Source organism: Hyperolius riggenbachi, chromosome 8 (assembly GCF_040937935.1).
Source record: "Hyperolius riggenbachi isolate aHypRig1 chromosome 8, aHypRig1.pri, whole genome shotgun sequence".
Lineage (NCBI taxonomy): Eukaryota > Metazoa > Chordata > Amphibia > Anura > Hyperoliidae > Hyperolius > Hyperolius riggenbachi.
Window position 1 is genome coordinate 227,890,661 of NC_090653.1, and position 22,881 is coordinate 227,913,541.

At 42.3% G+C, this 22,881-nt stretch overlaps 1 protein-coding gene across 1 annotated transcript in view; it reads left to right on the plus strand.

Annotated features, from left to right (window-relative positions):
* Positions 1–13,191, plus strand: part of HCFC1 (host cell factor C1) — a 65,127-nt gene extending 51,936 nt beyond the window's left edge. The window contains exons 20-26 of the mRNA XM_068248250.1: positions 473–856; positions 951–1,060; positions 2,824–2,958; positions 6,885–7,070; positions 11,013–11,310; positions 11,773–11,836; positions 12,488–13,191. Of these exons, the coding sequence (XP_068104351.1) occupies positions 473–856; positions 951–1,060; positions 2,824–2,958; positions 6,885–7,070; positions 11,013–11,310; positions 11,773–11,836; positions 12,488–12,527 (1,217 nt within the window). The 3' untranslated portion in view covers positions 12,528–13,191. The remainder of the gene's footprint in view (positions 1–472; positions 857–950; positions 1,061–2,823; positions 2,959–6,884; positions 7,071–11,012; positions 11,311–11,772; positions 11,837–12,487) is intronic.
* Positions 13,192–22,881: the final 9,690 nt, after the last annotated feature.

Below are 22,881 nucleotides of genomic sequence, written 5' to 3' on the forward strand. Positions count from 1 at the left end.
ACTGCATGTGAAAATAACTACAGAGGAGGTAAATTAACTACAGAAGAGGTAACGTAAGGAATGAAGAGATAAGATAACTCTCTCTGTGTGGAGGTAAGTTTTCTCTTGCCTTATTATCTTCAGCATGATCTTAGTGAATTAAGGCCAATATGTTTTAGACCAGAGTTTCCCCAACCCTGTCCTCAAGGCCCACCAACAGTACATGTTTTGTAGGAAACCATAAGCATTTACAGGTGAGGTCATTTGTTCTTTAGCATTGCTGATTAACCACCTCTCTGGATTTCCACAAAACATGCACAGTCGGTGGGCCTTGAGGACCGGTTTGGCGAACATGGTTTTAGAAAATATAGCTCTAATTTTCACAGGGAAATGTTATAGCTGGTATTGGAGAGAAATGTTTAGAGTCTGATGTTCTGTCAACAATCACTACAAGTAAATTCTATTGTTTTTTTCCCTATGGGATTCCGAGCAGCAGCCGGTGAGCCGATGGATACCACTGAAATGGCGCATGCTGAGCTGCGTCACTTATCTGAAGGCCCTACCACCACAATCCCGATAGTGCTTACCCAACAGGAACTGGCAGCTCTTGTTCAACAGCAGCAGCAACTGCAAGAAGCACAGCATCAGCAACAGTTACAGCAGCTTCAACAGCAACAATTGCAACAGCAGCAGCAACTTCAACAGCAGCAGTTACAGCAGCTGCAACAGCTTCAGCAGCTTCACCACCATTTGCCTACAGAGGCCCTCGCACCAGCTGACAGTTTGAATGATCCTGCCAGCGAAAGTAATGGGCTCAATGAGCTTCCGAGTGCAGTGACCAGTTCAGTGGCACTTCTTCCTGCTACAGCCACAGATAGTGAGCATGCACTTTTTATAATCTACTGCTTCTTCTAGCTGTCTGTTTTTGTAGCATTGGATATGTTAACACTATATATATATATATTTGGCAGGTTTGGCTCCAACAAACACCTTCACAGCTCCTCAGCCAGTGGTAATTGCCAGTCCAGCTAAATTGCAAGCTGCAGCAGCCCTTACTGAAGTGGCAAATGGAATTGAATCGGTATGTAATGTCAGTGCAGCCCTATGCGTTATAAAAGCAGGGTATTTTTTTAGTATTGTTACTGTGCAAAACTTAATCAGTGTATTGTGTTCTGGGTTAGCATGTTGTTCCAAGCTTCTGTCTTGAGCAACATTTTTATAATTTTTTAACCACTTTTATCCACCATTACAGTATATCTACATCCTCTGTGACTTCATCTAAGCCACGAGTCAGTAGATCTACGTCTTCTAGCAGAAGCAGTGCTGTGCAGGATTGGGCTTGCTCCTGTGCACATTTCTGGCACGATCTGATGCAGCACTAATTGGTGAACGGGAATATGTTCCCTGGGCTAATGAGATTGATTTTTTTTTTTTCCGTTAAAAATACGTTTATTTTCTCAGTTCATAGTGAAAAGTACTCTGTAGCATTATTTCAGCATCAAATATCTTCTCCATAAATTGTGACAGGAACATTTAAGTTTTGTGATAAGTGGTAAGACTAGCCAAACAAAATGTTTTTTATCTACAGTAGCCCTTTTTTATTTTTAAACTGGAATTTGTAAAACTGAGAAATGATCCCCCCCCCCCCCCTTTTTTTTCCCCTTGTTTCCCCATTAAAAGTCATAGAAAACAAAATTGTTGAAGGGGAAAAAATGGCATATGGCGAAAGCCTAGTTTTTGTCTTGAAGAAAACAATATGTATTTCATTTCTGTGTCATATGTAGGGATAAAGTTATTTCTGATTAACCATTTCAGCCCACGGGTATTTTTCACCTTATGCATCAGAGCAATTTTCACCTCCCATTCATTCGCCAATAACTAATTATCACAATGAATTGATCTATATCGTTTTTTCCTTCATCAATTAGGCTTTTTTTGGATGGTACATTTGCTAAGAATTATTTTTTTTCTAAATGCATTTTAAAAGGAATATTAAATTTTTTTTTTAAATTTTCTCAGTTTTCGGCCATTGTAGCTTTAAAATAATACAGAAGTTTTAATTATGGTACCATGTATTTTATTTGCCTATATGTCCCGGTTATTACACTATTTAAATTATTTCCCTATCGCAATGTATAGAGCCAATATTTTATTTGGAAATAAAGGTGCATTTTTTCAGCTTTGCGTCCATCACTATTTACAAGGTTACAATTTAAAAAAATGTTTGTAATATACCCTCTTCACATGCATATTAAAGTTCAGACCCTCAGGTAACTGTTTTTTTTATTTATTTATTTTTTGCGATTAAAAAATGTATTTGGGTAATTTTTTTTTTTTTTTTTGTGGGAGGTAAACCGTTACGTTTAATGTGGGTTTATTTTATAAAAAAAGTATGTAGCTGTAGTTTTACTATTTGGCCACAAGATGGCCACAGTGAGAATTTGGTTTTGGTTTTTTTAGACCTGGAAACAAGTGCTCGCTTCCAGGAAGTACAAGGACTGGAAACCATTTTTAAATCAGAAATGCTGCAGCCTCTGATAAGAAGCCGTTGGTTTTTCTGTGGGGGACTTGGACCAATGAATGGGAACTATATACCCATTCACTGATCTCTGGGCTAATGGGGGGCGGCGGGCGCATGCACAAGAGGACAGCAGCAGCCGCCTGGACGTGACAATCACGTCCAGGCAGCAGTAATGGTTAAATAAGGACATGGCTAAACTGTCAAAATTGCTCTGGTCCATAAGTGGGAAAACAGGTCTGGATGCGAAGTGTTTAAGTACCAACCAAATAGTGTATATCAAAAATATTTTCATGAGTAAAACATTTTTTTCCCCCTCTTTACAGAAACAAGACTCTCACCCGCAACAACCCAAAACTCTGCTAAAGAAAGAAAACCAGTGGTTTGACGTAGGTGTAATAAAGGCCACAAATATGATGGTGACGCATTACTACCTTCCAGCAGATGACTCTACCAATGAGGTACGTATGGCTATCTTTAGATAGATAGATAGATAGATAGATAGATAGATAGATAGATAGATAGATAGATAGATAGATAGATATAGTGCTTAACCTTTACAGCACTTTACACAGTATATTCTCTCCAATATCTGACCCTCAGACACATTAGACACGTTGCAAGCCTCACTACACGCACTCCCTCCTTGAAGGAGGAAGTGCGTGATGGTGAGGCTTGCAACGCATCCAATAGGACGCATGCAAGCTGTTGGAGTGCACACTATATGATGGACTTATGGGTAAATAGCCTATTCAGATCCAGCCGCACACATGAGGTAAATAAGCCTCATTTAAATCAGGTATTTGAGTGCTTAAGCCTCATTTAAATCAGGTATTTGAGTGCTTAGTCACTCGTAACAACTAGTGAGCCCATTCCTGGCTATTACCTGGAGGAAACCCATGCAAATATGGGGAGAACGTATAAATTCCATGCTGATGGTGTCATAGCCCAGATTCGAATAGGAAGCTGTAAAGTGAGACTGCTATCCACTACACCACTGTGTTGCCCTTATATTACTGTTTTTTTTTGTTTTGTTTAATCCAGTATAGCATGTACAAGTTAATTTTTGTGAATGTTTCATTCTAAGTTTGTTAAACTGGATATAGAGCTCAACTGCGGCGGTCCAGAAGTGGTTAAATCTTGTAGTACAATAGATTGGAGGGGCACATTGAAGTCTTCCCCTTGGCCAGCTGGGTAGCGTGTATTGTAAGGATCCTGACTCAGCTTCACTTGCCTCACTGAGGGCCCATTCTCACCTACAATGACTAACCACTAGCAATTTGCGTTGGCGTTTTCTGTTGGTGATTTTTCTGCGTTTTAACGCAGAAATATCACTGTACAAATGTGTTTTTGGAGCAATCGCAATTAGCGTTTCTATATACAGGTAGTCCTCGGTTAACGAACAAGATACGGACTGCCCACTCGTTCTTAACCTGAATCTGTCCGTAAGTCGGGACTACCAGTTCTGGCCCGCTGAAAAAGAAGAATATGGGCAGCGGAAGGTAAATAGAGGCCTACTCGCCTGATCCTCGGCGGTAGAAGGTGCCCTCGTGGTGCCCGGAAGGTCCGCAGCCCGTCCTCTCGCTTCCTCAATTGTTCCCCGGCGGCTCCTGGCTTCACATGCGGCGCATAATGACGCAATTAGGAAGCGCCGCCACTAGGGGGCTCTTCCTGATTACGTCATTATGCGCCGCATGTGAAGCCAGGAGCTGCCGGGGAACAATGGAGGAAGCGAGGACGGGCTGCGGACCTTCCGGGCACCACGAGGCCACATTCTACCGCCGACGATCAGGTGAGTAGGCCTCCATTTACCCTCCGCTGTCCATATTCTTCCTTTACAGCGGGGCAGAACAGGTAGTCCCCGACGAGCGTGACGTCATGCGACGGGGCGGAGCTATGGTCGCGGCGTTCGTATCGGCGGGTCGTTTGTAAGTCGGGCGTTCGTAACCCGAGGACTACCTGTATACTAATGGCGATCGCTCCTAAATTGCCGGAAAAATGCATGCAACAAGTTTGCAATTAGCGATAATCGCTCAAGTGTGAACACTGCCATAGACTAATATAGCACTAGCGTTTTAAAAAACTTCTAGCGCTTTAGCGATTAGCAGGAATCGCACGATTCCTGCTTAGGTGTGAAAAGGCCCTGAAGTTTGGAGCAGGTGGCAGTGCTTCTATTGCTTCCTTCAGCAGCTGATTGCAACCTCAAGTGTAAAGAACCTACTGGAGGAGGCTTTAGCCGTAATGCCCATTTTACTTGGTTACACTAGTGACATTTTACTTGGTTACACTAGTGACAGGATTTCTTGTGGTTCCTTCTTCTTTTTTTTTTTTTTTTTTTTTCCTAACTACAAAAAGTCCTTTATTGTGAATATAAGAAAGCAACCAGCTGCAACTCTAAAATATTTAAAAACTTAGAGTTTTAAAAATTCTGGGCTGCATGCCCCCGCCGCATGAACTGAAAGCGCTATGGAGGCTACCATATTTATTTCCTCTTAACCATACCAGTTGACTGGCTGTTCTGCTTTTTCTCTGCCTCTGCTTTCACCAATAGACACTAAACGTTCATTCCTCTGCCTCCTCTGCGCTACGTGTGCGCTCCATTACACTTAGCGTCACATGATTAGCATGTGACGCTAAGTGTAATGGAGCGCAGAGGAGGCAGAGGAATGAATGTGCTTCTGAGCCGATCGCTATGCGCTGGCCAGAAGCGAAGAGGACATACTGTGCGCACAGGGCGCAGTATGTCCGGGTGGGGAGTCAATCAAGTCGCCGGGCACCGGGACTTATAGGAGACTAACGGCGGCAGACGGAGGGGGCAGGACTGGCTAACGGTATGTAATTTTAACCCCCCACACACTGCTGCAAACTTTTTTTTTTTTTTTTCCGACTGTGGTATCCTTTAAAGAGACTCTGTAACATTAAAAATCTCCCCTGGGGGGTACTCACCTCGGGTGGGGGAAGCCTCCGGATCCTAATGAGGCTTCCCACGCCGTCCTCTGTACCACGGGGGTCTCGCCGCAGCCCTCCGAACAGCCGGCGACTGTGCCGACTGTCAGTTCAATATTTACCTTTGCTGGCTCCAGCGGGGGCGCTGTGGCGACTTTCTGCACGGAAATAGACGGAAATACCCGATCTCCGTCGGGTCCGCTCTACTGCGCAGGCGCCGGAAACTTGCGCCTGCGCAGTAGAGCAGACCCGACGGTGATCGGGTATTTCCACCTACTTCGGCGCCGAGAGGCATCAGAGCGCCTGCGCAGGAGCCAGGAAGGTAAATATTGCGTCACAGCTGTACGGAGGGCTACAGCGAGACCCCCGAGGGACGCAGGACGGCGTGGGAAGCCTCATTAGGATCCTGAGGCTTCCCCCCCACCCGAGGTGAGTACCCCCCAGGGGCCGTTTTGTCGTTACAGTTCCTCTTTAAGGCAAATGACAAACGAAGTGCAGAACTGAACTGCATGTTTGCTTGTGAAATAAACTCTGAGGCTGGGTGCACACATAACAGAAATGCTAGCGTTGCATTAAACAGTTTTTGCCGCTAATGGAAGTTTATGGGCCGCCGCGAAAACTGCATATGCGTTTTCAAAACACTGGTGGTTTTGTTGCACATTATGCAGAAAAGCTGCGAAAACGCACATTATTATTATTATTTAGTATTTATATAGCGCCGACATATTACGCAGCGCTGTACAATGTATATATATATCTTGTCACTAACTGTCCCTCAAAGGAGCTCACAATCTAATCCCTACCATTGCCATATGTCTATATTATGTAGTGTAAGTACTGTAGTCTAGGGCCAATTTTTAGGGGGAGCCAATTAACTTATCCGTATGTTTTTTGGAATGTGGGAGGAAACCGGAGTGCCCGGAGGAAACCCACACAGACACGGAGAGAACATACAAACTCTTTGCAGATAGTGCCCTGGCTGGGATTCGAACCTGGGACCCAGCGCTGCAAGGCGAGAGAGCTAACCACTACGCCACCGTGCTGCCCAATAATGAAAGTCAATGGGAACGCAGCGGTATCCGGTTTAATGCATTTTCCATTCAGTTTTGTCTTTTTTTTTTTCTCTTCTTTTTTTTGCTGCATTTTGCATTCTGTTGTCTTCCTAGTGATTTGCATAAATTGAAATATAAAAAATGCATAGAAAACGCATACAAAACACATGCGTTTTGTATGTGCAAAACGCAAACACATTAAAACGCATGGCAAACACGCACAAGAAAACGCACACATTAACATAAACCGCAGCTTTTCACGCTATATCATATGTGAACCCAGCCTGAATGTTGAACACTTGCACCTTTTTAGCTGTAATGATCTGGCTTGCTTTTGTTTGGCCTTGTCCCTTTTGGTAATTATAAATGTTGCATATGTTTGTTTGCAGGATGATTCTGGTGTCCTCCCAGATTACAGTCTATTAAAGAAGCAGGAGCTGCAGCCAGGCACTGCCTATAAGTTCCGTGTTGCAGGGATAAACGCTTGTGGTCGTGGACCGTTCAGTGAAATCTCGGCCTTCAAGACCTGCCTACCTGGCTTCCCAGGAGCACCGTGTGCCATAAAAATTAGCAAGGTTAGTAAGGAACCAGTGGCCTTGTTTATAGGCTAATATCCTGTTAAACCTTGGGAAAGTATAATAGCAGCCAAATATTGGAGAGCAAATACTGATGTGACTTATGGATTTGAATCCTTGGGACTCATTCTCTGCTTTATCCAGCTTTCAGCTACTACCCCTACTAGATTATCAATTTGTGCTGTGATGGTCTCGTGATTTGGCTGTACGATCAACCATTTGATTAGATCATTTTATTGATTCAAGAATGAATAGTGTCTTCCACTATGCCCAGTCGATGAAAAGTGTCTGAAATGTGGAATTGAGCAGGATGGAACATCGCACAGGAATCATCTGCTGCTGTTCACATCTTATTCGATACTCTGAATCGAGTTTTGCATTCAGGCTAGATTCACAGTGGGACGTTGCGTTTTGATGCCACGTTAAAGTCGCACCGCAAGCTTACAACGCAACGCGCCCAAAAAGTGGCAACGCAGCGTTACCGTCGCATACAGCAGATACAGTAAAAAATACAGGCAATGAAAAGTATGCTTCTAAGTCATTACTGAGCATGTGCAAACAGTCTAACGCAGCTAATAAAGTGTATAACGCACTGCATGCAGTACTTTTACTTAACGTGCAGCGTTAGACACCAACGCAACGTGTGCACTGTGAACAGAGCATTGATTTTTCATTGCAGTGAGTTATTCTGCGTTAAATGCTGGTTTAACGCGTGACTTTAACGTCCCACTGTGAACTTAGCCTCAGAGCATGGAGACGCATCGGGCAGATTGATTAGTGACTGTTAATTACATAGGATATTGCTTGTAGTGTGTGGGCAACAAGTTGACTACGGTTTTGATCAACTATACTGAAGTCTATCGATAAAGTCAATCGCTTTGTCGGTTGACTCAGAATCGCCAGATGTATGGCTTAAAGGAAATCTGAAGTGAAAATAAACTTATGATAATGAATTGTAAACAAATAGAACATTAGTAGCAAAAAGATGTCTCATTGTTTCCAGTACAGGAAAGAGTTAAAGGAATACTATCGAATAAAACAACTTTTTTTTTTTTTTTAATACTAAAGAACTTTATTTGTTCACCCAGTTCTATCTAGATCTCTCCCTGCTTGAAAATCATTCTTCATTCCTCACACAGCTCACAAATATACGTCACTGTGTCACAGCATGCAGGAGAGTCTGAGGCCTGGAGCCCACTGCAAAACGCAATCGCTAGCGTTTCGTATGAGCAGTTTGTAAGTGATTCCTTGAGCGTTTTAGGGAGTGATTTTTAAAAAAGTGTATCAATTTGCCAGCGGCTGTGTAGCGATTAGAGCTTTTAAAGTCCAATTGGTCCTTTCTATTAATTTTGTTACAGTGTACATTAACTTCAAAACGCTAGCAAAATCACTCCGTGCAAGTTTTGATGAGCGATTACCCCAGCGATTATATACTTTTCATTGAAGCGCAAACTCTTAACAAAATGCTCCTTGTCCTGCGTTTGCGATTTTGCTAATTGCAATCGCTTCTGTGGAATTTGCACCATCCATTTACATTGGCAGAGCGTTTAGGGAAATTGCTAGCGATTTCTCACGCTCCCTAAACGCTCAAAAAATTGCTCTAGAGGGTTCCAGCTCTCAGGGGGAGGCTGATCGGAGGAGGTAACAGGTAAGAGATGTGCTGTAATGCTGAAGGAGGGAGATGTGTTTACACGTCCTGACTGGCTTGTGGTGATGATGCACTCCAGGCTGCAGCTACTTCCTAGGCTGCTGAGAGAGAGATGCTGATTACGAAGGCATTATCAGGATCTTTATCAGTCAGAGAAAGGAAGACAAGGAACACACATTGCTGGAATCTTTAACCCCATACCACCATCTGAATAAGATTGTTTCAGCAAAGGGATAAACTATACACTGAGGAGTTGATAGGAACCCCCCTTTGCAGGGACATGGTCTAGCCAACATGTGTCGAACTCCAGGCCTGGAGGGCCAGATCCATGCCAGAGTTTAGGATGAACTGAGAAAGAGGAGAATGTGTTCTACCTGATGGACCACACCTATCCTGATTCAAACCAATCAATTCATTTGAGCTGTGTCAAAAATGTGTGAGGACCTCAGCCCTCGTAGGACCGGTTTGACATCCCTGGTCTAGCCCTTTAAGAGCCCTCACTTTTGTATCTAAAAACTGACTGAGGATTTTACAGCAGAGAGGCAGAGCTGTGTGAGGAAGGAAACTGCTCCTAGTACTTGTGGTAATGTGTGCCCTAACATACAGCATTAGTTACGATAGTATTCCTTTAAGAAACTTCACTTATCTATGCAAAAGAGCTTCTCTGAGCTCTCTTTACTAATGTAGTAGGCTACAGTGCTATATTCTGAAGCACTTGTACATCAAATAAACCGTAAAAGACAACTTCGGAGAAGACTTTACTGCAGGGAAGTTGAAAGGGCCATTAGCTCTGCTCTGTTTCATAGTTTTAAAATGCAGAGTGTAGTTTGTAAACTGCAAATATTAGAGAATGATGCAATTTTATAAATGAAGTTATAGAACTGAACTGAAAATAGAAATGAGACTCTTTTCTTTGCTACTAATGTTCTATTAATTATCCGTACTACACATACAATTCATTATATCATAAGCATTTTTTTTTCTTGCTTCAGTGTCATTTAAAGGAGAACTGTAGTGAGAGGTATATGGAGGCTGCCATATGTATTTCCTTTTAAGCAATACCAGTTGCCTGGCAGCCCTGCTGATCTATTTGGCTGAAGTAGTGGCGGAATATCACCAGAAACAAGCATGCAGCTAATCTTGTCATATCCGTCAAAATTGTCAGAAAAACCTGATCTGCTTGTTCAGGGTCTGTGGCTGAAAGTATTAGAGGCAGAGGTTTAGCAGGATAGCCAGGTAACTGGTATTGCTTAAATGGAAATAAATATGGCCGCCTCCATACACCTCTCCCTACAGTCCTCCTTTAATGGTTGTATGCAGAGGTATGTGTCATTGATCTAGATATCGCATACACCGCATGGGCTGTACTATCAGATGGAGGCAGGCTGAGTTGTGCGACGTTTCCTATAGCTCTGTACTACTTTGTTCTGCTCCAAGCAGTACAAAGCTACCGGGGGGCAACGGTTTAATAGATTTTCTCTCCAGTGTTATGTTCAAGGACCAAATGTGCTTGCCATTGCTTTATTTAGAATTTATACAGGTAGGTTAAATTTTAGTGGCGCTTTAAACTTACTCATTTTATTCATTAAACGGAACCTAAACTGAGAAGGATATGGATTTTTCCTTTTAAAATAATACCTGTGTCTCTAATACTTTTAGCCACAGCCCCTGAATAAGCATGCAGATCAGGTTCTCTGACTGAAGTCAGACTGGATTAGCTGCATGCTTGTTTCAGGTGTGTGATTCAGCCACTGCTGCAGCCAAAGAGATCAGCAGGACTGCCAGGCAACTGGTCTTGTTTAAAAGGAAACCCTCCATATCCCTCTGAGGTTCCCTTTAAAGAGGACCCAAACTTGCACAGCATACAATGGAAACGGGTATAGTTTCCTAAGACATTCACTCTGTGTATTTGGGGAGATCAGCCTGTCTTGGGGCTGCTGCACAGACCTATCTAGGAGAACTGATAATTCCTCTACCTGTAAGGCCAACTTGCAACACTGCCACAATTGGCTTACATCTACCAGTCAGGTGTCATCTAATGAAAGTATGCTGATTGGCTGCTATTATCAGTGATGCCATAGTTTTATTTGCAGCCTCCTTAGTAAATCATCCCATTGTGAAATATGAATAAATCACTGCCTCTAAAGATTCTGGAATGCTGTCCAACTGCTGAGTCATCATTTATTAGAGAGCAATGTACCTGTTTTAGACTGCTTTTTTCTGCTTCTGTGGGACTGGTTTGTATCTAGGAAATTTGACACAACTAACTGCTTTACTTCTTTGTATTCCTGCAGAGTCCTGATGGTGCTCACCTCACATGGGAACCTCCTTCTGTCACCTCTGGGAAGATTGTGGAGTATTCTGTCTACCTAGCTATCCAGAGCAACCAGAGCACTGAACAGAAAGCAACAACACCTGCTCAGCTAGCATTCATGCGGGTGTATTGTGGCCCAAATCCATCCTGCCTTGTGCAGTCCTCCAGCCTGTCCAATGCTCACATAGACTACACCACGAAACCAGCAATCATCTTCCGCATTGCTGCACGGAATGAGAAGGGCTATGGACCTGCCACACAAGTCAGGTGGTTGCAAGGTATGAACACTATTTTATACGGTCTCTGACTTGTGATAAATCTTAAGGTAGCCAAAAGATGTGGCAAGACACAGTACATTTATATCACACTTTCTCCAAAGCACCAGAGCTGCAGCCAATAGAGTGCGCACTATAGGCAGTAGCAGTGTTAGGGAGTGTTGCCCAAGGTCTCCTCACTAAATAGGTGCAGGCTTACTAAACTGGGAGATTGATCCCTCAGAGAGTCCTACCTCGCACTGCATATTGATTTTCATCGTGAAGTGTATTGAAAATCACACTGAAGCATTGCACAGCTTAATGCAGAGCTAGTCTATGGTCAGTCTATCTAGCGCTGTTTCTGCCCCAAGAAGAACAGTCTTAATTATGCAAGCCCACCCCCTTTCCCATTTGTGACCTGAAAGGTTGTGTATATATTGTATCTTTATGACCTTTTACCTTGCATTGTTACTTCTGCTTTTTTAGAATCCAACAAAGATGGTTCAGCTGGCAAGCCTGGAAATAAGCGCCCAGTATCTTCCCCAGACATGTAAGTACCACACAAGCATTTTCCCACATTTTCTTTAGACTATGTACAGGTAGGTTCAGTATTCCCAGTTGAGGCGTGAGTTAATAACAAATCGGGAGTTTAAAAAGTCTGAAAGACTGTTCCCGCATTAGACCACCATAGGTTTCTTCAAATCATAAAGTCCTTAACATTCCCTGGTTTTATATCTAGCTTTATAGGAGGAATACTGGTTACCTGATGCGACACTGATGCTCTGACAGCTATTCATACAGCACCACTATTCTACTGTATAAATATGCGGCGCGACGGATATCGGCGGCGATCGGATTGCACACGCAGCTAGCAAAGTGCAGCAAAAAAAAATTATGCAAATCAGCCCAGCGGGGCCTGAGCGGTGCCTTCCGGCGGCATAGCCCGAGCTTACTGCCAGGAAGGTTAATTGTTCACAAAGTCAATTTTGTTGATCAGAAAATCTGCATTTATAATTGGTTGTGATGGATAAGTACAGATTCGTTGTTTGGTGAAATTATCAATGTGACATACATGTATTTCTGATCGTATTCATCTAATCACTGAACCGATTGTTCGCTAAAATATTTGGACTGTTAAGGTGCCCATACATCTAGCGATTTTGCAGTACAATCGACCATTTGTGTTTGCATTTTGTTTCAGGAAATCTGCTCCAAAGAAGGCGAAGCCTGACCACCCATGATCACAACTCAAGTTCACACCCAGCCTAGGAAACTACACACAGCAAACTACTTGATCTTCCTCTGAATCCTCATCCTCAACTTTATTTCCTACCTACCACCAGTTGCTTGGAAATTGGATGATCTAGTATTTTTCCATAAATGGAAGAATATTACATTGAAAGCACATTTAACAGTTTTTTTTTTGTTGTTTTTTTTTCTTTCCTCCGCCTCAGATCCTATGAGAATTTTCAGCCTCTCCTAATGACCTTATTTTTTTTTTCCTACACCCCCCCTTTGCTTGTCCTATGAGGGGAAGTGTTTGCTTGAGCTGGGAAAAGGAGTTGCTGCACAATTTGGACCCTCAGCGAACAGTTGTCAACTGAACACAAGCAGACAGGCCCAGTGACGCAAGCTTTAATGAACTGCTTTGAAAAGTTGTCCAGGCCTTTTTGCTTGTTTGACTTGTTATATGTTTTTTTTTTTTTTCTTTTTTCGTTTTTTTTTTTTTACAAGGAAGAGGGAGACCTTTTTTTGAGGGGTGGGAGAACAGATTTTGTTTCAACAGAAGCACTTGGACATTATCCGTGGTGTAAAGGTTTTAAAGACTTAAGAAATGGGGTGTTGTGAATAAAATACTCTTGCTAGCTCCGTGTTTGTTTTAAATAAAGTCTCCTCTGGACAGCATGGCTGCGCTGAGAATGGGCATTGTTACATCTGGACATGGTTATGTGACTTAGATGCCCAGCAAGCACCCACCCCTTCATTTTGTTGAAGGGTGCAGGTATTTCCACACTTTGGGGGGGATGTATACGCAGGACTTGTTACTCTGTAGAGCATCAGAAGTTACCCAGGCACAGCTCCATCATGGCTGGATGCACAAGGGATTCTTTTGGAACCTAACAACTTTAAAATGGATCTTTAAGCGAACGCAGAAAGTTCAAAAAATGCACCGGCATAAGTTTCACATTTTATGTATAATATATATATATATATTGCAACAGAGTTTGTTTTGAATGAATTTTTCCCCCTCCAAATTTGTGTTATCTATTTTTTTTTTTCTCTCCATTTTATGCCGTCTAATTTTTATTTTGTTTGTCCTGCTTCTTTTTGAGGAGTTTTGAAAGGGGGAAGAACTACCTACCTAACCTTTAACACTTTAAGTTAAAGCGCCTTGCCGTTTCACTCTCGGTTGAAGATCTATAAAGTTTAGTCAATACAGGTGCACCCCTGGCTGGCTGTTTAGATGACCATACTGTTGCATGGCATAACTTCCTGGCATTGCAATGGGCAAATTGCTTTTATATTGTAAAAATACACTGCTTCTTTAAGGCTATTCCTTATTTAAACCCCCTCCTGTTTTTACTGTGTAAAGCGTGCATCCCCCAACTCTGCCCCGGCTGATTTTCCAAATCAATATAGATTTTCAGCAAACCATCTTTCTCTCTACCGTGTGTTGGTATCAGTCCCTGCTGACAGCTGAAAATGGTTTAACTCGTAGAAATGCGTTATCCTTCCCAACTTGGTTTGTTCCAGATAATACTATCAACCGAGGTCCCCTTTAACCACTCAATTTCCTGCCGGACACAACCAGCACCACGTCCTGCAAAGCAGGAAGGCCATGCATCAGCACCGGCCATTTCTATTCATATACATAAATATACATATATAAATATATACAGGCAGTTTGAGCTGTTTTGTAACGGAGGTTGCAAACTGTTCACTTTTTTCTTTTTTTTTTTTTTATTTGTAAAAACTCAAAAAAATTTATAAGAAAAAACAAAACAAAAAAAAAATCTGCAGTAGCTAAAAGCATGATGATTTTGTACAAAAGCAAAAAATAAATCATCCTAGGAGTTACATTATCTCGAGTAATGTTTAATTTTAATGCAACCCATCCTTGTGTTGATTGATTGTACATAATATATATATACATATACTTTTTTGCTCTGTATTTTTATTATCTCCAACTGGTTTCAATTTTATTTTCATTTTTTCCCCCTCCATTTTTGCCTCGTTCCTCACTCACGGAGAAACCATTTATTTCCTGTACAGAAGTTGCATCAGAAGTCTGCCCATGTTTTTTTGTTTTCTCCCTCGCTTTGTAATAGGGGTCTTTATTTTTGTCAGTGGTGGTTTTTATGGATAGAGTACAGCAGGGGTCTCTGATATCCTTGTATCTTGAAAGCAGACCCCGTCACCTAAACAAGATAGGTGGCTGCATGATTGAGACATTCAAGGAGAAAAGTGTGAAGTTATGAAAGGTTTCTGACAATTCTATGAATTGCCAGCTTACTTGTTCCCAGATTGAGTGAGATTTTTCAAATGTAATTTGCATCCTACGATATGGGCAGCAAGGCAGCAGTGTATTGCGAAGTGTAACATCTATGTGGTAGAGTAAGGTCTCTGAGATAATATAGTTTTTTTTCTCTCTCCTGGTTTCCTTTTTTTTTTTTTCCCCCCTCGTCTTTCCTCCCCTTCTTACTAATACTTCACCTCTCTACGTTTTTTTTTTTTTTTTTTTTTTTTTTTAAACGTGCGATTATCTTAAACTAGTTTTCTGGCCTCCTGAAGCAACTGTGGCTTTGTTTAAACTGCTTTATGATTTTTTTCATTTGCTAGCTTTGATGGAAGAGAGTGGAGAGCGCACCCACAGCTCCCGCATAAAATGACTGCTGCCACTTCTCGTTTTGTATTATAGTGTTACTGTGTTACCGCCTAGACTCTCCTGCTAAACAAAAAATAAACCTCACCTGCCTTTTTTTCTTTGAGAAGAAAAGCTATTACTTCCATTGTAGAGGAGTTCTCCAAGTGAACCAATATTACTATAGTGCTATCTGTTGTTTTTGTGCTATTTTGAACAATTAAAGACCTTTTTTGAAACATGGTGTTTTTGACTTATTTCTGTTCTGTTTATTTTGTGGTGTTTTTACATGAGGGATCCATAACGGGCTGTTCACACTCACCCTTACCCCACCCACTAGTAACCGCTCAATCATGTGCCCACACCATCCCCAGCAACCAGGATAGGTTGTGCTGGTCTCTAGTATCAATACTGCATGTAAGGAGTGCGGTCACAGGCAGGATCCAGCTCAACCAGATGACAAAAATAGGACATGTGTAGACATCTTAGGACTTAGTATAAAACACACAGAAGTCCAAAAGTAAGAACATTTGCAAATATAGATAAAATCATTTCCTATGGCGTGTATGAGTAACATCCTGCAGGAGTTGGGTGAATGTTTTTGGCAGTTAATTTGCTTAGGCCAAATTTCAATATGCATACAAAACTGAAACAAACGTTACTTTAACCCATCTTTTTGGTCCTCTCTAACTGAAGAGAATTATAAAATTGTACGGTGTGTGGACCATCTTTACAGAATTAATACATTTTTCTCATTGTAAAATTTGAAAAATCTGCGCAATGTACCACAGATGTGTGTTCAGGTTTCCCCAATTATGAAATTGAAATCTATACAATAAAGTCAATGTGAACCTAAAAAAAAATCAACCAGATACTTATGGAGTGGAGGGAAGGTCCTGGAGTCCTATAGAGCCTTCCCACTCCTATCTCGGTCCCCGGTAGCAGTATTTGACCAGATTGCTCAAATACCGCTCTCTGCCGCCAAAGTGGTGTTTGGGAGCCACAGTGCTCCCGAAGACTGGATGCTCCATACTGCGCTAGTGCGCTCTGTTGTGCGCTCACACGTGCAGTATGTAGCTGCCCATCTTCGGGGGCACTCAGTCTCCTGGCGAGGGATTCAAATGGGGGGAGCCATCGCTTACGAGAGAAGCAGGAAGGCTTAATAGGACCCAGAGCGGTCCCTCTCCTTAAAGGGACTCTGAGCAGTGCAGAAACTATGGAAAGATGCATATCATTTTAAAGCTCTCTTTCCAATGATATATATATCGCCGCCTTACGCCTTTTAGTTTTCGGTATTTTCGCGATTGAAATTGCAGCGGCCTCGGTTTCAATCGCGAAAATAAAGAAAACTAAAAGGCGTAGAGCGACGATTTAGGGGTCGCCAGAAAGAGGAGAAAGAGAGCTTTAAAATGATATCCATCTTTCCATAGTTACTTGTATTACACAGGATGACACTTTCCCCAGTGTCAGCAGCTCCATTCAGCAGAAAAAGTCGGCCTGTGTAATACAATGTAACTATGGAAAGATGGATATCATTTTAAAGCTCTCTTTCTTGCGACACCTAACTCGTTGCCCTACGCCTTTTAGTTTTCTTTATTTTTGCGATTGAAATCGCGGCGGTGGCAATTTCAATAGCGAAAACTAAAAGACGTAGGGCAGCGTTTTATATATCATTGGAAAGAGGAGAAAGAGCTTTAAAATGATATGCATCTTTCCATAGTTTCTGCACTGCTCGGAGTCCCTTTAACCACTTCACCACTGAGGGGTTTTACCCCCTGACCACCAGAGCAATTTTCACCTTTCAGCGCTCCTTCCATTCATTCGTCTATAACTTTATTATTACTTATCCCAATGAAATGAACTATATCTTGTTTTTTTTGCCAATTAGGCTTTCTTTAGGTGGGACATTATGCCAAGAATTATTTTATTCTAAATGTGTTTTAATGGAGAAATAGGAAAAAATGTGGGAAAAAAATATTATTTTTCAGTTTTCGGCCATTATAGTTTTTAAATAAAGCATGCTACTGTAATTAAAACCCATGAAATGTATTAACCCATATGTCCCGGTTATAAAACCATTTAAATTATGTCCCTATCACAATGTTTGGCGACAATATTTTATTTGGAAATAAAGGTGCATTTTTTTCAGTTTTGCATCCATCCCTAATTACAAGCCCGCAGTTTATAAAGTAACAGTGTTATACCCTCTTGACATAAATATTTAAAAAGTTCAGTCCCTAAGGTAACTATTTATGTTTTTTTTTTATTGTATTTTTTTTTTTTTTAATTACAAAAAAAAAAAAAAATTGGGGAGTGTGGGAGGTAATGAGTTAATTTATTGTGTAAATGTAATGTTTGTATGTGTAAAATGCTTTTAGGGTGTAGTTTACTATTTGGCCACAAGATGGCCACAGAGTGTTTGTTTACATGCGACCTGTAAGCGTCCGGAAGGACGCTTACAGGAAGCAGTAGGAGGCTGGGAGACGCACAATGATCTCGCTGTTTCTGAAAGAAGCAGCAGATCATTGCGGGGGCTAGATCAACGAACGGGAATGGATTTTCCCATTCATTGATCTCCGGGCGAGCGGGCGGCGACGTGCACGAGCGGCGGGTGCGCGCGCACGAGCGGCGGGAGCGCGGACAGCGGCAGTAGCGCGGAAGGTACGGATTTCTCCGTCCCTGGTTTTTTAGGAGGGGAAAAAAGGGGCGGAGAAATTCGTACCGCTGGGGGTAAAGTGGTTAAGTAGTTAAGTATCTGTTTTTTTTTTTTTTTTTTTAAGTTCCCATTAGCTTTACAGAGGAGCTGTCAGCCATACTATCTCAGGGAAAAAAAAACAAATATATAAGTAGATAAATACTTGCTCTACTTACATAACATATGTATTGCACTCTCCACGTTATGATTCCTGTGAATTTTATAAAGGAAAAGTAGAGAATCCTATTCTAGACAGTTTCCATATTTACTGTGGCTATTTTGAAGCTAGTCATGATGTAATATCCGCCCTTAGGCCCGGTTCACATTAGCGGTGGTTATCCGGAATAGCCGTGCCGGAGCCGCACCGCATGCTGGCCGGACGAAACGGACGCACGGCATAGCAATGTAAGTCTATGCCAGGGTTCACATGTGTCCGTTTCGTCCGGACCGGAGCCGGACCGGATCCGGTGTCCGGTCCAACATGCGCTATTTTTTAGTCCGGCTCCTCCGGCAGCCGTATCCGGGGCGGAGCCGGACTGCACCATCCGGCCAATGGAAACCAATGAGAACCGGAGAGCGCACAACACACTGGCAAAAAATCCGGATGTTCTACCCCACTTCCTATGAGGATTGTTGCGGCGATATTGTATCGGGGACACATGGGCAACCATTTTGGAGTGGAGCAGCACGAGCTGGAGATGTTGGCAGCATGTTGGAGGTGGAGGTGAGTGCTAAACAGCGGAGGGCCTGATTCCACAGGTCCCCCTTCTGCTGACCTCCCAGACCCCAACATTTTTTTTGTTTTATACAGGTTATCTCTTTAAGAATCCGGATCCGGACCGCAACCGTGTTCATACCGCACGGAAACCGTATGCAACCAGACCGGATCCGGACAGGAACCGTACGGTTCAGGTCCGATCCGGCTCCGGTGCGGTCCGGACATCCGGTGCGGTTTTTGCAAAACCGCAAGTGTGAACCGGGCCTTAGTCTCCTCTGCCTGATTTGCCTGCCCTTCACTATAGAAAATGCATTGTTTCAGCCTGAGAAATTTTTGGCCAATCAGAGAGGAACAGATGTGGGAGGGGAAAACAGGAGCGAAAGAGGCTTCAGCCAATCAGGCCGCATTAGTGTTAAGTCTGAGGGGAAGTAGAGAGGCAAAAAGACAACCCAGCATGCCCTGCAACTTCTCTTTTGTGTACTAAATTTTCTGTGTACCAAATAAGTCATATAAACTAGGGAATGATAATTTATCAACAAGAAAAGTAATCGTGATTTTAACTTCTGGATTGCCCGATTAGCATCCTTATTACTGGTTTTCCAGATAAAAATAAAATTGATTTTTGATTTTTTTTTTTTTTTTGCCCGACAGTTAAGCCTAGTACACACTAGCAATTTTGATGGATCAATCATTGGTCAATTTTACCACCTCCATGTAGTATGAGGGCCAAACAGATTTTCATTTCTATTCAGATTATATAGGTAAATGGTCATACTACATGGAGGTGGTAAAATTGACCAATGATCCATCAAAATTGCTAGTGTGTACTAGGCATTACTCTTTAGGAAATTGGCAATCAACCCTACGCCGTTTGATTTTTTTTTTTTTTAATAAAAAGTGATCAGAAAAAAAATGCACCACTCCCGATCGGCTTGGAAATTCCATCAGATTCCTCGAACACATTGAAAAAAGGTTAATTTTACTAAGTGGACAGGGGATTTACCTGAGTTTTCTACTAAGTATTCTGTTGGTCCTTTGCTGTGGAAATATGAGGTCGTTGGTTTGGAAAGTCAAGTGCCACAGGAGCAGATTTGAATTTGCTCTCAAGGATTCCCATTAGTCTAAAACAATGGAATATAAAATATGCCAATGCTGGTGCCTCTCTGGTCACATACATTCGCTTTTGCCTCCCAGTCTTTTTGGTGCTGGGTAAGCCGAATGATGGCTTACCATGCTGCCGCTGAAGTTCCAGGCAGCATTAATTACTATTCTCCCCCTTCCCGAATTGTAGCAGCTCTGAGAGAAGCATTTTGGGATCCGGCAATCACCAAATCACCTGTACGTGGTGTGCAGACTATAATAGTTGTGCTGAACTCCGGTGCTACGCAGCGTGCAGAGGAGCTCTGCCTTGTCCTGGTCAGTGTTGGGAAAGAGATGCAAATGTGAGGTGTGGTGTTCTTCAAGCAAAATAGCGTTAGATGAAGACTATTGAAAAACTTTTTTTTTTTAAACCAGCAGGTTAGCGTAGCCAAATGCTCCCAGGCAGAGCAATTACATATACTGCAAGGTTTTTCTTTTTTGATAGTTTTGGAAATTTCCAGGTGGCTGCAAACTAAAATGGAAAGAAATTTTTCCATAACATTAAAATATGCAGCTCTGATGTGTTTGAGGGTATGTCCTGCCGGGGCCCAACATATGCCGATACAAGAGGCTAGTATTGGTACCAGTAAGCGCAGGACCAGTACTGCAGGAACCAGGAGGTCAAGACACCCAGTCAGGCTTCCAGCTTGCTGCTGATCTCAGCTGGGGTGTTACACCCGGGATAGTGCTCCCTTGCTACCTGCTGTGATGAGCATAAGATTGCTCTTCTATGGACTTGCACTGAATCAGTTTGATTTTTTTTTTAAGACTTGTTGCTGAAATTAATTGATCCCTGTATAATTAAAATCTGATTGGAGAGATTCCTACCTCACAACCACTTGTGTGGTATGGCAACCAATCACGCACAGGGGAAAAGCATGGAAGGCACTGCCATCAACACATATACAACACTTGGATGAGTATCTTTTGACTTTTTTTTGCCTATATACAAGTTGATGTGGAAACGGAATGTGTACCTGCAAGGAATGGTTTTGGATAAAGCAAGAACTGATCTATTATTAAGTGATCTGTCATATGCCAATCTGCTATAATTTGCATGGAGGTGGATCCACACTACTGTGTATAATTCTACAGGGAAATATAGCTAGGATCTTGGGACTATACTGCATAAGGTTGTTAACCTGGCGGAATATATATATATATATATATATATATATATATATATATATATATATATATATATACATACATACTTTGCCCAAACCTAGGCTGTTGATGTTTCCTCAAATACGAATTTTCACCAGTGATAAAAGCACCCATGCAACTTGCAAACTCATTCAAAATAGGGACAACTCTGCATAAGGATTCTATCCTTGCGGACTCTAACTGTCCTGGAGTTTACATCAGAAGATAACTCTGCATAAGACCTGTTCATGCTAGCGGACTTAGCTCACCTGCTATGGTGATATCCGGATAAATATATTAACCAATACTACCATTTCCACAGGGAGCAATAAGTACACATCTGAACCCTATCTACCTTTTTAGGAATTTGTTTCAAATGCCCTTTTTTTTTGCGCATACAAAGAACTAGATAACTGGCCAGTTTATCCAATGAGTTTGATATCATATTGGCGCTTTGAGATTGCAATACCTTACTACATGCTAACCCCATATGTGCATTTGTATTTGGTATATATGTATATATGTATATTTTCTTTTTGGTTATTAATTTATTAGACTGAAGAGTGAAAACCAGTCCACAAATCAATCTTGCCAGACCTGTGATAAAATGTAACACTAAATATCACCACACAATTAGCGACCACTGTACTAATGACATGCAACACAGCACTGTAAGGCCTGGAACCCACTAGGAGCGCTTATCGATTTGAAAAGCTGTTGCTAATGGAATGCTGGGTGTGATCCCACTCGGGTGATGTGATTTTATAAAAACTCCCCATAGCATTGCATTAGCTCTTAGAAAAGGCTGCTAGTGGGTTTGAGCCCTTATGGTTGCCACACATTACAATTTTTCAGTTCGATTTTACCACAATTTGATCAAAACAATTGAACTAATTTTAGGTTTACATTCAAGCATTAACCTCTTGACGACCAGCTAACGCCGATTGGCGTAAACTGGTCATCTGCGGGTTATCATGGAAACGGCCGCTCGAGCGGCCTTTCCATGTCAGTTCACGGAGGGTGTCTCCGCGAACAGCCAGAGAGCCGGCAAAATGTAAACAGGCGGGGAAGAAATCCCTGCTGTTTACATCATACGACGATTGGCCGGGGATTGCCGGCATATGATAGGCTGAAGCCTATCCTTCAATGCTCAGGACGGAAATCTGTCCTGCGCAGCTCACGGGGAGGGAGAGGGAGGCAGCGGCGAGACGGTGGAGAACGCTGCGGAGGGGGGCTTTGAAGAGCCCACCCCGCTAAGCAATTGCAGCCGGCGGCGATCAGACCCCCCCAGCAGGACATCCCCCTAGTGGGGAAAAAAGGGGGGTAGTCTGATCGCCCTGCTGCACTCCTGATCGGTGCTGCGGGCTGTAGAGCCCACGCAGCACCGATCATTGAATAATCCCCTGGTCGGCAAGTGGTTAAGAAACTTTATTATCACATCTAATTTATCTTTTACTTGTTTTTTTTGTCAAAAATCAAACATACTGTATGTGTGTGGTACATCGGTTACAAGAGAGTAGTTTTTCATTTGAGCAGAAAAAAAAATCAAAATTGTCAAATCGGAAAAAAAATGTAATGTGTGTGGCCACCATTAGTCTAATCACAGGTGGAATGAATAAGGGGTGTCACATGGAACCCTCTCACACAGAGATCTTTTAGGCCTCTTGCACACTGCAAGTGATTCCGATTCAGATTCCGTTTTTTAATCAGTTTTTACATCCGATTCAGATTCCGATTTGCAGTTTGCTCCCTGCACACTGCAAATCGGAATCTGAAACGGATGTAAAAACAGATTAAAAAGCGGAATTAGAATCGGAATAGCGTGCAGTGTGCAAGAGGCCTTATACTGATGAATCAGGTGCATAGATTACCTGAGCAATATTTATCAGTATTCAGGTACCGTATTTTCCACCATATAAGACAGACTTTTTTCCACAAAAAAAAATGGGGAGGAAAAAAGTCCCTGCTCCTTATACAGTGAATGCAGGTAATCCCAGACTTACGATCGACCGCCTGCCCGCAGCACCGTTGGGG